This window comes from Pollicipes pollicipes, unplaced genomic scaffold (assembly GCF_011947565.3).
Source record: "Pollicipes pollicipes isolate AB1234 unplaced genomic scaffold, Ppol_2.1 Scaffold_3812;HRSCAF=4468_pilon_pilon_pilon, whole genome shotgun sequence".
In the NCBI taxonomy this organism is placed as follows: domain Eukaryota; kingdom Metazoa; phylum Arthropoda; class Thecostraca; order Pollicipedomorpha; family Pollicipedidae; genus Pollicipes; species Pollicipes pollicipes.
The window spans coordinates 90,001-105,021 of NW_023596380.1; the positions used below are offsets into that span (position 1 = coordinate 90,001).

At 56.9% G+C, this 15,021-nt stretch overlaps 1 protein-coding gene across 1 annotated transcript in view; it reads right to left on the reverse strand.

Annotated features, from left to right (window-relative positions):
• Positions 1–15,021, reverse strand: part of LOC119093010 (RNA pseudouridylate synthase domain-containing protein 2-like) — a gene marked incomplete at its 5' end in the record, with an annotated part of 88,295 nt that overhangs the window by 46,507 nt on the left and 26,767 nt on the right. The window contains 2 exon segments of the mRNA XM_037215903.1: positions 629–750; positions 10,854–10,941. Coding sequence (XP_037071798.1) covers positions 629–750; positions 10,854–10,941 — 210 coding nt within the window.

Below are 15,021 nucleotides of genomic sequence, written 5' to 3' on the forward strand. Positions count from 1 at the left end.
TTAACGAGCCTTCCAGTTAATAATATCTGTTCGAGTGACAGGCATCGGAAAACTCGATGAAACGCAGGCAATGTCTGCTCTTAATCAGGCAATCGCTCGAGTTTCCCTCGTTGTCTTGTCCTTGGCCATTCTCTTGTTGCGGTAATATGGCAAGGTTGCCAAAACAGGATTTTATTACACGCTCGTCTTTAAAAAGCGCCGGCAGATGCACAAGTGCTTGATCCTCCAGGGATCCATCCACCCATTCGGAACAATGGACCAGTGCAGAGGCAATCACGACCCGCCCTGTGGCGTCGTCCATCCTTTCTGCCGCAAAAGGCGAGATCCCGTGAGAGAAGTGAGCAAAAGATCTCCCAACCTACACCAAACAACTCCGCCAAAAGACACCACTCCAAAATGGTTGAGGGGCCCCAAAGGATTCCGGGAAGTCCCCGAGCCTCAAAGGTTTTACACCTGCGCTGACATCAAGGCGGCGAGCAGCATCAAGCCCGCGTCCCCAAAGAGCTTCAGCACACCGCCAAAATGACCCTATTCAGCCAGAACTTGGAGGCAACACGGCCCGCTGAGCACGGCTGAGGGCCGCCACTGGGCTAGAGGCAGCCGAAGCCCGTCAATGCCAGATACTCACGTATTCCTCGGCGGGGTGGGCGCGGAACTCGCGGGCGAACACGTCCAGGATCTTCTCGCCCACCCAGCGGCCCTTCGTGAACGTGGTGAAGGTGAAGTAGTACGGGTACACCTTCCGCAGACCTGGGGGCAGCGGCAGCGGTCACGGTGCGCTCGCTCCCACCACAGGAGTGTCGTCGAGCCAGCCGACTGCTGCGGCGGCTACGGAGTTGAGACGGCTCCGAAAGTGAATTCGCTCCCAGGATTGGACACGTTTCGCCTTAAAAGTTAGGAGGGGTCGAGCGGAAACCTGCAAAGGTTGCGGACGCCCATCCCGAACTGGACCCACAACCAGCCCCGTCCATAAGGCTGCCTCGAGACGGATTTATGAAAACGGGCTAGTCTTAAGGCTTTGTGGGCTATCTCTGACGAAAAAAGACGCCGATCAGTTCATGTTCGCATGAAAACCCCGCACTCAACGACGATTAAAACACACGCTCGTTACGCAGCACGAAAAATGGCCTTCGGCACGGCTGACCGTTCTCAACTATCTTCGCATGGTTTTGGACTAACAATGTGCAACGAACAGGACCAAAGGAACATAATGGCACGGACGGCACCCCTCCGCCACAGGAGGGAGTACCTGCGCCAGTCTCGCCGCACGCGCCGCGCCAGTCCGCGGACAGAGACGCCGCGCCAGTCTCGCCGCCAGCGCCGCGCCAGCTCAGCAACCGGGCCAGCAGCCTCATACAGCCAGTAGAGGTACGGGCATGCTTGAAAGAGGGTCTGCTTTTGCATTGCCTGAGGTTTTAGTGTGGTTTGGGGCTTCATGTGGGATGCGGGACACACAATGGGCGCAAAAGCCCCCAGAACGGCGCCTAAGCATGCACGCAAGTCCACCTATGGGCGCAACTTCTTCTTCGACCCGACAGGTTCCACTTGGCTACACCTGGGCTGGCCGCGGCGTGTTTCGTTGGCTCGAGAGCTGCAACAAACCCCGCACCAGGCTAACCGGGAGGGAGTGGCACCCGTCGGCGTGGCCCACGCCGGCCGGGGGCGGGGGACGTCCTCAGCAGAGCGCGAAGGTCTGTCTTTTGTTAAGTGCTGTCAGCCACGGCGGTTCGGTGGCAAGGTCCGGAAAGAAACTGACCAAGGTCCTCGCTTGCACTCGCCATGGAGGTTCTTCAAGAGGGCCCAGGATAGGGCTCTCAAAGGTCCCGGGAAAACGCCGTCCTTGGCTCCGGCTTCAGAAGATTGGCCGTCACTTAAAGGCAACTTCCAGCGACGAATTAGTACAATCCGCAACACGCAAAACGTGTGGGTTACGTCATTAATCCACAAATTAGCACCGTGTCACTTCTGCTCTAAGTTGTTATAAACATGGGGCGGGTGGCGAACTGCTTTTATAGCAGTATGCCACCCCATAATAACGTCAAACTCATAATACACCACCACTCTCACACAATAACGTCAAAATACCACACGCAACGGACTGTAGGTTGGCCAGCCTGTTTGGCAGGCGCATCACTCGCATCAGCGCGGCGCCGGCCGACTGCAGCGCAATGTTCAGCGCGATCAAACGAGGCCGAGAGAGGCGGGCTGACTGCCGGGCCTGCATCAACAAACAGTCGCCCGGGCCGGCAGCCGACGGTCCGGGTAACAGGCACGCCAGCCGGCTCCTCCACAGGCGAACGGACCGGGGTCTGTGGCTCGGGTAACAGCCACGCCAGCCGGCTCCCAAACAGGCGAACGAGCCGGGTCTGTGGCCCGGGCCGGCAGCCGATGGCCGGGTAACAGCCACGCCAGCCGGCTCCCAAACAGGCGAACGAGCCGGGTCTGTGGCCCGGGCCGGCAGCCGATGGCCCGGGTAACAGCCACGCCAGCCGGCTCCTACACAGGCGAACGAGCCGGGTCTGTGGCTCAGGCCGGCAGCCGATGGCCCGGGTAACAGCCACGCCAGCCGGCTCCTACACAGGCGAACGGACCGGCGTCTGTGGTCAGAGCGCTGCGTCACGCGGCGCAGTCGCGGGCCGGAGGGACGCGTCGCCGCCGCTCGTCACCCGCCCACGGCTGCCGCAGATTGGCGCTGGACAGTTCAGCGTCGCCGAGTTCGGCCCGGCGTGGGGACACCTTGGCGGAGCTGCCACTGAGAACCGGGCGAAGTTTTCAGCCAGGATGTCCCGGAAAACTTTCACAGCACGCCAGCCGTTCACAAGCGGACGCCGCGCTCGCCTTGGTCTCGCGTGAAAATGCAGGGTACAGCTGTAGAAAGCAGCTGGGCGGGGCGACGTCCTGGCACGGCTGCGAGATCCACACGAAACAGACCCTGTGAATATTCAAGCCAGGCGCTGTAAAAAGGACACCTTTGAAAGCCTCATACTCTCCCCCTGATCTGACCAGTCCCAGCCCGCGATGCGGGGCACATCCGTAACGTGTGCACCTGTAGGCGAGCCCGCGCTTTGCAGGGCATTTATGCGGCTGATTGAAGGACCTGTTCCTACAATATGAGCTCTTGTTTAATAACATGCGGCACAAATTAATTACAAAAAACTAGAGCAAAGACTTGTATGCATCAAGTTCGATCAGCGGAGCATTCTGTGACGACAGTTTGTGACTACAGACGGCTCAACCGACCTGGTCTGCACCGACTTCTACTGCTTCTAGAACAAAATCTCTTCTCCATTTCCAGCTTCACAGAACAAAACTTGAGCTGAGCAGGGGATTACGAGTGAAGCCTGAGATTCCATTAGCGATGTCTAATGGAAAGGCTGCACCTCAGGCTTACCTTTCATGTAAACCTACTTTTTCATGTAAGCCTGCCTCTTCGGCAGGATATTTAGTTACCTGTATTTGCGATGCACCTCTGCGAGACAAAAGGGGCCCGAGAAAAACCTGCATCCACATTCCACCTTTGGTTAGATTATCCGCTCGACTCTCCCGCGATCGTCCTCACCCTCTTCTTCTTCTCTCACCTGCACCCAACTCACACACCACACAAGCGCTTCCTTTTTTACTCATATCCTATCCTACCGTCTGAAAAGTGATCAGAGAGAGAAGGGAAAAAAGAGAAAGATTGCTCGTGAGTTTTCATTAACCGGCACCATCTGAAGTAGTGGCATCGAGAGCAATTTCTTTGCATTACGTTTTTTATATTTTGCTACAAACTTTTACATTATTTTATTACTGGCGGTATGAAACAGATTCCATCTTTCAAGTCGCTTATCGAGTACCGCGACACATTTCACGAACACATTTGTTACAGACCCAGTAGCAGAGGTCGACCGTAGTTGTCGTCAGACCGGCATAAGGCAGACTTTGATCGGGGGTGACCCAGCAGGCGTCAGCCAGGTCCGGCGTACGCTTCGCTCAGACTTCGCAACGCTTCGCAAGTCCCTCTCTCTCGCAAGTCTCTCGAGACGCTTCGCAAGTCTCTAACTGAGGGGGTGTTAACACGGCGGAGACACTGAAAACACGTCAACAAACGCATTTCACCCCGTATAAGGCTCACTTTCTTCTCAAAGTTGGGGGAGGGGGGGGGGGCTTGATCCCAAGTTGAGGGGAGAACTGGCGCCACCAGATGGATAGGAAACTACACCTCTTGCCATCCATAGGTTGCGTGGCACGAGATATGAATATCGCACCCAGCGTGAGATGGCCGACACATGCCGAGCTCACGCGCTGCCTGACTTCAGCCCACCTGTGTCTCTTTAGTCTGACTTCAGCCCACCTGTGTCTCTTTAGTCTGACTTCAGCCCACCTGTGTCTCTTTAGTCTGACTTCAGCCCACCTGTGTCTCTTTAGTATGACTTCAGCCCACCTGTGTCTTTAGTCTGACTTCAGCCCACCTGTGTCTCTTTAGTCTGACTTCAGCCCACCTGTGTCTCTTTAGTCTGACTTCAGCCCACCTGTGTCTCTTTAGTCTGACTTCAGCCCACCTGTGTCTCTTTAGTCTGACTTCAGCCCACCTGTGTCTCTTTAGGCTGACACCACACACAGGTCGTTTGACTGGGTTATTCGCTAAAACATGAGACGACTATACGCCACCTGGATAAGTGGCGATTTATTCATTGCAGCCACCGTACAAATACTTTCTGCAGTCCCAAATGGGCCGTAACTGGAGTTCGAGGATATCACCGCAAACCACAAATGGAGCACACTGGCTTGGTTCGAAGGCGGTGGTAGGCACTCCCGTTCGTTCATACTTCACTGCCACCACATGGATGGCCACGAATCCTTCCAAACGGGTAAATGTAAACCACTTTGGTGATTTGAGCAAACTTAAAACATGGCGGGCGTTTCAGTACTCTGCCGGAAGGCAGAGCACTCCAGCGCGAAGCACGTTACGATGGTGTTTTGCAATCGGTCAAATATCTTCCGAGTATGTCATCACTTCAGAAGAATTTCGTCAACGAATTATGTTGATTCAGACTGCTGTTGGACGAAAGTCTGCCTTGAAGCGAGAAAACCCCCAAGGCAACTGCTTTCTGTCCTGCAAACTCAACCAGCCAACCATGTACGCGCAGCGTTTACAACCACGTTTCGCACCAAATGACACCAGTCTCACCACCTTGCGGATGAAGGCACACCGCTCGTGAGTCCCCACCGGCCTGCGTCCCCATGATTCACGGGCTTAGTTCAAGCACCATCTGCGGCGAGTCGCGTCCTTTCGCCGCCGCGCCGGCTGGCTCACCAGGCGAACGGCGAACCCCGTGAACTCGCGCGTGGCGCCGGCTTCTCACCCCGACGCCAGCTTCCGACGGCGCTGTGACCGAGCCGCCCGATCAGCTCCCACTCACGAGGCTCCGTCGCACGGGGCTGCCGCGCGACCCTCGGCGTCCACCAGCCGGGCCAATCAGCTCCCACTCACGAGGCTCCGTCGCACGGGGCCGCCGCGCGACCCTCGGCTCCATGTCGGGAAAGGCGACCGATTCACTTGCAGTGAGGTGTCTGAGGAACGACCCACGGTGTTCGAGCACTTGAGAGGAGTGTAAGGATCGCTGTCGTACTTGCGCCAGCGATACTCAAACCCCAACTCGATGCAGAAGAACCACATCTGCCCCAGCAGCGCCAGCCGCAGCAGTCCGGAAACAAATTCAGCGTTTGTGAAACAGCTGTGGACGCGCTCACGAGCTCATCGGTACCTGGCATCGCTCAGCACGCCAACCGACCGCCAGCGCAGAGCGCCACCGGACCCGCCTCTGAACAGGCGGCCGGCGTCGCAGAACAAATTATCATGAGCGCCCGCAGCGACGGCCTCAGGACCGCCAGCGCCGCCCGCGCCGTGGGCGCCATCCCATCCATTGGCCCGGCACGCGCTGATGACGCACGCCGGCCGGCGATTTCGGAGGAACGTGAGGCCATTACCGGCGCTGGCGGGCTGGTCGGGCGCTAGCTGGGCGCGCTGCATCGGGGACTCCGATGCAGTCGCGGCCACGTTTAATGACACGATGAGCCAGCGGTTCGTAAGCTGTTGTTTGCCGCTCTGGTTTCAAGGCAATAGGGTGAATTAAAAAACGCATTGGCAAACGCAATTCATGCCCACCGTCCGCGCCATGTACGCATGGCGAGGGGAAGATCCGACATAATTTTCAGGTGGAGATACCAGAAAGCCTTTCCGTGCTGGCACGGCGGAAAATGCATCCGACAAGAGTACTGAGAAAGTCAGAAGCTGTCAAAACCTAGGAGCGCACAATACAACGAAGAAAACACAGAGGGATCGCAGCGAAAACAGCGACAAGTGTGATTGCAACGGACCGCGAAACCAAGCAGTGACACAACATCGCAGCGCAGGAAAGAAAGGGGGCGTCAAAATTACAGGACCGTTACGGCGGGAAAAGAAATTGGGCCTTTTGGGCGGTTCGGCTGCGCAGTTATATAACGTCCATAACGCGCCGTTATATAACGTCCTAATCAAAGTTGATGACAAATTTCAAGGTGGGCTATTATGTTACGCGAACAATTGGAGTCGATGGACGCACTGTCACGTTATTGCTGTCATGCTGTCATGACACACGTGTCTTATTCCGGAAGAGGTGTCATTTTTAAGCCGACAGGCCCGCAATAAGCGGTTGAAAACAGCTCCAAAAGTGGTCCCTCTTACCCGTTACAACTGACAACGGCCCTCAGGAGATTCTACCGTCGTCATGACGACGGCAGCTATCATGTACCGCGGTCGCGACAACTGCAGATGTCGCGTACTCGAGCTATATACACTCTGGGGCTTTCACGGAAGGAAGAAGCGTAGGCTGTTACAAGGCGTTGACAGCGTAGTTTGGACTCGAAGATGACTTAAATATATCCTTATGATATTTTAGTAGTGCTGCAGTGCCACTACCCAGTGCTATTATCACATTAAATGGTCCTGAGTTTTCACCAGAGTATGCTTTTCAACTATGCCTCGAAGGAGGGACACCCTCTTTAGCACGAAAAGGAATTTCACATTTGGGACCTCCAAGTAGTTCACCCAATGCCTCTCTGAGACACGCATCTCCGCCGTCACTGCTCCCCGTGCGGCGAGAGTTCCCTCCGCGAGCTGCGGGAGGTCCCTACACGAGCCCCAGCCCGCGGCGCCACCGCCCGCGCCGCCTGCTGCCCCCACTTCTCGTCTCTCCGCACAGTCTGCGCCCCCCGCCCCAATGGGCCCCTCCCTGCCCATTAGCGCTCGGTAACATGACCGGTCAGCAGCGACCTCCGCCTCGCCGGAGATTCCCACCGATCCGGTCTTGCCGAGCGCACCACCGGCCGAGCAGGAGCCCGTGCCGGCGGTCGGCCCTAATTAGCGTCAGCGGCCGGCGCCGGCGGCGCGCCAGACCTGCGTGCGCCAGCCCGCGCCGCCCCGCACGCAACACGTGCTCCGGCGCGCCGCGGCGGACGGGTGCGGCACGTACGGACGCGCCCGACACCAGACAGCGGGCGGAGTCTGTGCTCGGGGCGAGACGGGCACGTGCGGTGACTTGCATCCAGCTGACTGCGGGGTCACCCTGCCGCCTGCAGCTCGGTGGTAGGAATATGAAAACGGGAAGCGGGCCGGGCTGCGAACTGAATGCAATCAGCCTCGCTGTGGAGAAATCGGGGCGATTTAGCCGCGAGCAGTCGCTTTCAGGAAAGTACTCTGGCAACCGACCCGGAACGGGCACACGTGCATTTGCATGAGATCAGCACAGATGTAGTTCTACAGAACTGCAACAATATGAATTTATCTGAAATGTCAATGTCGGGAGCTGAACGAGGTCGAGAGGCAGCACAAAATGTCATATACATCTGACAATCGACGTCACGTGCCCGCATTAGACACCCGCCAGCACTGACGTCAGACATCCGCCAACAATGGCGTCAAATGTGCGAAACACGACGTCACTGCCGGCCACCGTAACTTCTCTAACATCCTCGTACCTCGCCTTCTTGCGCCGCCATCAGGGCAAACCAAGACGAGCGTGCCGGAAGAGTAGGGGGGGGGGGGGGACAGCATCGAGGCCCAGCCTGCTGATATCAGACGTCGCACTCGCCACCCCCCCCCCCCCCCCTTCCCCAGGCGCGCCACTAAACCGGCACCGGCAGACGACGTGAACGGCTATTAAGCGGCGAGCATGCATACAGATGGCGGCTGCCGTCAGGGCACGGCCGCCGCCAGCGGAGCGGGAGACGCTACGGCCGTCTCGTCACGCGCCGTTGAGGCGTATGGCAATCGAGCGCAAGGATCAACCGGGTAGGTGGTTCTTGGCGCCGTACCAGGGTTGTTCGTCGGGACGTGCTGTTGTTCAAAACGCGCAATTCCATGATCTTTGTTCAGCAAGGACGGCGCCAGCGGGGCGCATGACGGCAGCTCTTGAATTCTTCCCGCGATTTCAGCACATGCCCACCTGCGCCTCCTCCTCCAGCCAGCGTCCGTCCAGGTCGACTCCAGGGTGATGGGAATAGCCGCCTGGTCACGTTCGGACACGGAGTTCACGCTACGAGCAACCGGCTGTAGCTCACTGCCAGATGAAAGACGGACAGAGAGACCAAGCCTGCGTCCTGCGCACCCGAGCCGCTGCGAGCCGGCACACAGAGGCCTTCCAAACCTCGGCAGCCTCTGTGACGTCCACCGCAGAGTCTGTAAGCCGGACGTCATCGCGCCGGCAGCGTAACGGCGCTGCGCGAGCTCGTCTCAGGCCCTGGCCAAGGAGGTGCAGCGGCGAAATCACCGGCCAGCCGGCTCCTGTGGACGCTCTGGCGGGCCGCTCCGAGCCACAGAGCACAAACATCAAACGCACCCGCGCTTTTACGCAGATCAAACCCTTTGCAGAAGCCACGGCACGCCAGCGATTAGGTGACGGTTCGGAACGCCGCAGCACCGCGCTCGGACGTCGCCCGTGCACCAGGCCTTTCAAGCGCCCAAGATAGCGACTTAACACACTTCATGTCATATTAAGACCAATTCCAGGAGAAACACACGACACATCCTTTCAGCTTGGAACAAAACAACCGAAATATCGCCAGACACCGAGCTGCAGCTTTCTGCTCCTGCGGAATGTCCGGGACGAGGTGTTCGCACAGATAGACAATTATTCAGGCCATTGTCCCCGGCAATGCTGCTATTGTTTACACAAGTGGTACAAGTGTAAATAATAACACCATCTATGAGAACAAGAGCTGAATAATTATTACTGCCGCAGCCTTCTTCCTTGCCATCGCAGTCATTCAGACGCCTCGTGATGTCATACAAAAAATGTCAACTGCAAACCAAGTATCAAATCAATGTCAACCAGCTTACCTGGTTGAGACGACATCACTCAATCCCGTCTGACTACGAAGCGGCAAACAGTAAGTACATGAAGCAATGAACGCGCGATGCTTTGCATACCTCACGTACGCCCTTAGCACGGGCGACCTAACCAAGGCCTAGCCAGCAGCAGTTCAAGAGCGCCCTATTATTGCGCCAATTCCCCTCTCCAGTCCGTGCCCTCTGTGTAAGGCAGGGGAGGAGGTCACATGCCCCCCCCCCCCCCGGCCCGCGGCCTCGTTCGGCCCACTGTGGCAGACCCTGCCGCCCAGATCGGGAGCCACCTCCCGTTGCCCACCCCCCTCCCCTCCCCTCCGAGGTCACGGTGGCGTTCGCAGGCAATAACACAGGCGCAATCTTTACGACTTGGCATCTATTCGCAGCCAAATGACAAAGGGGGATAATTTCGAGGATCGTAAAGCTGACTTCCTTCCTTGTTCATCTAAGAAAATGTCAGTGTTAAGAAATGAACGGGCGATAGTGGTAATTGAGCAGCATCTACGGTCAGGTTCACACAAGAGAAGGTCCGTGTCATACATGAATTGGCAGAAATGGTGATAACAAAAATATAGAATTATACAACACGTATGTCATGCTGAATGGTAATGTGGTACAAACATGGTTGTATTAGCATGCGAAGAAAAGACGGCATTTGAGCTACAATTGCAACGTTGGAAGCTTCACCATTTGGCAAAAAAAAGCAAACATACTAACGGTATATTCCTGACGCCAATCTCCACAAATGGCCTCGAAAACATGTAAGTCTAGCCACAATAAGCAACCGCCCTTCACGTTTACACTGAACCGATATTCCAAGTGATAACTTGCGCATCAGAAGACCCGATATGGACGACCTAAAACAAACCAAACTTGTGTGGAAAAAAGACCTCAAAAAAGGATGGTGTGCCGTTCTGTATGTGCAGAAGACCGATTTTCCAAGCCTATTTAGAGCTTTGACACTATTCAGCTTTATATCGACTAGCGGCCATTTCCACGTGCACATAATCGGTTCTTTAGTCATCCGCTCGGTGCTATTTTTTAAGCACCGGAAGCTCATCGCGCGCCGTCGCAGAGGTGCAGGCCGAGCCAATTTCGCTGCCGCCTAAATTGAACATGCATGGCTGAACAGATGAAGGCAGGCCGCCGTCAAGTGTGAGAATATTGTAAAAAGCAATCAGCTGGCCCGTCAAGCCAACACGGTCTCACTGCTGCCGACTAAATACAACAGCGCACAGAGACTCCAGGCGCCGGAGCACCGCGCGTGCATTCATGTCTGAGATAGCCATTCTGGGAGTCTAAATCTAAAGTTGCCCGCGGCATAGAAATGTCGGAAGTCGTTTCGACGAAGTTTCACCTTCCGAACGGCAAAATCTGCACACGGTGCCATTTCCAAATGTCAGAAACTTGTGTGAAGCGTTCCTGGAGCGCACCCAGACATCTCGCGACTCAGCATCGGAGGAGCGGCATAACTTGGGCCCGCACTTACCGTTCTCGAACCAGTACGACGTCTCCGTGTATCTTTCGTCGGTGAAGCCCGGACGCTTGGCCTTCAGGGCCTTTGTCTCCAGCTTCGCCTGCAACAGGGCCAGTGCGGTTCAGCGCAAGGCGGCAAGCCCGCGTTCAAAGAACAGGGGATCTCCGTCACACTCGAAATAGCCGCTCTTTCAGCAGTAAGTGCGAAAATTAATGAAAAACGGCGAGCCATGCGACCTGTAAAGAAGCCTACTTTGTCAGTACCTGAGCATGCTGAACAAAGCGCCACGTTAACCTGGGAGACGAACAGCTTTGCGAGAAAATGACACTGCTATTAACATACGCTAAGGTGCAACCAATCACATTTGTGCTAAGCGGATGACGCGCTGGTGCGCTGCCAGCTGGCGTCTCCGAGGGCAGCCCAACTGGCCGGACCCGCCATCGCAACACCTGCCGGGACGGGCTGGCGGGCGGCCGGACGCCCCCCCCCCCCCCGCAGAGGGGACGACTCTCGATCTCACGGTCCATCCGAGTCGTCCGCGGGCACGATCGGTCCGAGTCGGCGGGCAATCGGCCCGATCCGGCGCACGTGGCTCTGTCGCCAGGCCGGACGCCCCCCGCGCGGCGGGGACGACTCCCGATCTCGCGGTCCATTCGAGTCGTCCGCGAGCGCGATCGGTCCGAGTCGGCAGGCAATCGGCCCGATCCGACGCGCATGGCTCCGTCTGCAGGAGCAGCCCCTCCACACCGGCGGCAGCTCGCCCACGCCGGCTGGCTTATTCATCGGCGCCTCCTGCATAATTTGCGCATTAATTCTCTCGTCTGATGATGGCCGAGTAGAGCTCCTTCTGTCCATACATAACAGAGAGGCACAGGCTGGCGTGACCACGCATGGGGCGTAACATCGGCCTGAATAAATCACCAGCCCGCCCCACGCGACTGGCAAAAATGGCCAGACTTGATGGCTTGTTTAAGCATTGAAGTGCCGGGTTAAATCCACCTCGAAACGGAGCATGTCGTAAAATGTCAAGTACGCAGGGGCAGAAAAGAGCATTTCAACTGGCAAAAGCAGCGAGCACCGGACAACCATGTGCATACCATTGCAAGATGATGGATAAGCGTAGATTTTGTTAAGCTGCTCAAAAAACGCGCCTTACCTTTGCAGAAACGCAAGGTGTGGTTTGGCAGCACTGGTGCGGATGGTTTGGCAGCACCGGTGCGGAACTCTGTCGTCATTGGTGTTTGGCGCCACACCCCATTGCCAAGGCTATTAAGCGTCGCTTGCCTCTCACTCTGGTAGAAAGACCACGGAAAAACGAACCACGAACCTCTGGTTTCCCCAACGCGTCGCATAACCACTACCCCATCTGCACACTAGGTCCAAAATAGATTAGAGCGAATCGAATTATCCGTAAATGCATCAATGGGCCTCTCAAATGCCGAAAATAAGCGTCAAATGTACTTCATGCGGCGTTTAGTAGGATAGGTAGTCGATGGCTGCAAATGGTGAGGGGGGGGGGGGAATATCCCTCAACAAACGACCCCAACTGCAATCAATGTCGGGTTGGACCGAAAAAGGTGATTGTGTTATAAAACACAGTGGTTCTGTGACGGAACGAAGCTGCGCCACTCGCCACACACTTTTCACGGTACGTTAAAAAGCACTGGTCTTTGCGATGGTATGAAATATTCAGCCTGCCGAGGTTACTGATGTGACAGCGAGCATGCGCCAAATGCCAACCGAGCAAAAACAGTCACAGCACAGCACATCCGAGCGATCACATACGCAATCGCGGCCAAATGGCGGCGCAGCCTGCAGCCCAGAATGTCAGCACACAGAATGTCAGCGGCGAATGTCACCATACAGAATGTCGGCGGCGAATGTCAGCAGAAGAGCATCGTTAGCGGACCGCACCTCAGCTGACCGGCGGCCACCAGTGAATCGCAAGTTAATAAGCCGGTCATTACAGGCCGACAGCTGACCCAGAGCGGGCGGCTGACGCGGACGTGGCCGCATCAGGTCGCTAACGTGTCAGCAGGCTGGGCGCGCACGGCCGTGTGCAGACCAACACGGACGAGCGCTGGCCCGCACGGCAGGCAAGCACGGCAACAGCGGGCCGACGGAACGGACACAGGCCGTCCGTGGTGGGGAGGGATTCTCTCCCCAGACTGGCCATCGCCACGGGTCCGGACGCTTGACGGTGACCTATAGGTCAGATGGAGCGTGTTGAGGGGGTGTGGCTAACCGACACCTGCCTCGCCCGCTGCCACGCCCCCAGCGCCGGGTCAGGCCGCAGCCTGAGGCCGTGAGGGCGGTGGGGTAGTGCCCGGTCCGGCCACCACCGCGGACGTAACCGCCGACGAGCCAGCTGTCGGCAGCGGCTCCGGGCCGGCTCCTCCCGCCGCCTCTGGTGCCGCCAGACGGCGCGGCATCGCCAGACCACGCCTGGCCTCCTGCGAGCGGCGCTGCCACCCCCGCCGTCGAGCGGCGCAGACCAGCGGCCGGGGCCGACCGGGGCGTCCAGCGCGCCGCCGGCCGAGCAGCTCACAGCCGTCAGCCGACACTGGCCAGCGCGCGCCGTGTCGGTCGCGACGCGCTCGGCGACGCGGCCTGACGGGCGGCCGTCCCAGAGGGACAGGGCGGGGTCGGACGCGGGTGGCGTGCCGCCGTACCAGGCACGCCCGCCCGCCGGACCGCTCGCGTGCGCCCGGGATGCGCAGCAGATTAAATAAGGCCCGGAATGTCCTACGGGACCTGGTCACGCGAGCAGGGCGCGCCCCGCCGCCTCTCCCCTCCCCCTCCCCCGCCCCAGCGGCGGTGCCCGGGGGCGTTTCAAATTAACCGGCGCGTGATACAGGGGTCACGAGCGGAACCACGCCCCGTCTGCCGGCACGGAGCGCGCGCAGGGCGTGGTCTGGCGAGACACGCCCCGAAGCGGGAGGCGGATGCTGCGGGACACGGCAGGCACCCGAGCATCACGCGGGCTGAAATAGTGACCGCGATGCCCGCAGAGAAAACATAACAGATGGCATGGGCGCGCAGGAGCCCTAAACACAATGCATATATATATATATATATATATATATATATATATATGCATATATATATATATATATATATATATATATACATGCACGAGAGGAATCATCCAAATATGCAAAGCATGGCCATGACAGGTGCAAAACTCACATCGATTTCGAACAAATCCGGATGACATGCTTGCTATCGCGGGTAAAAATGGTCGCACCCCGTATCCGTTCAACAATTGAGGCCCTGACATTCGGGCCCTTATCAGCTACAGGGTTGACATCCTCAGTCATCTGATAAGCATCCATGAAAAACGACTCGCTATTCACTGGACTGACCGTGGCACTGGTTGAAGAACCACACCAGACCGCCAATAATGGCCCACCAAACCAGCAGGCGACGACCAAGCTCTTAGCGCAATCCGAAGTCCCAACAACAAGAACACGATGGCAGTTACCCGTCAGCGCCACATGACAGTTACCCGTCAGCGCCACATGACAGTTACCCGTCAGCGCCACATGACAGCTACCCGTCAGCGCCACATGACAGCTACCCGTCAGCGCCACATGACAATTACCCGTCAGTCGGGCATGAAAGATACCCGTTAGTTGTGCCAAACAACACTGGGTTCCGAAACTGTCTGTGTCCACAGCCCTTAAGAAAACAACCGTAAGAAATGAGGGCGGTCTGTCACCATCACAAGCGTGGCACCATAGCATGACAAGGCGTCTCAGGGAGAAGCCATGATCTGAACATAGCACATAATTCGTCCGTGGCGGAACTTTAAATAGGGTTAAACCTCTTCCACCTCAAAATTGATGGTGTTATTAAATTAGCGTTTCCGTGATTCTGAAGCTAAACGTGCCGGAGCAGGGTCGAATGAGCTATAAATATCACCCTGGCTCACAGTCAGCTCCATGATCAATGAAGTTCGAATTACGAAGACACACTGGCCAATGCACGGCTTTCACACCTATCCTTAGAAGGAAATGCAGCACCTTAGTTTTGAGAATTGTATCGATTGCGAGAGCGTACATCTTCGTAAAAGTTGTTCTGTGTTGTGAGTAACGTCGACAGGGCTCGTATTTGGAGCAAAAGCGTTGATTCTGCAGTGGCGCTTAAAGGATTTTTGCTGTAAGCCTGGGCTATAGCC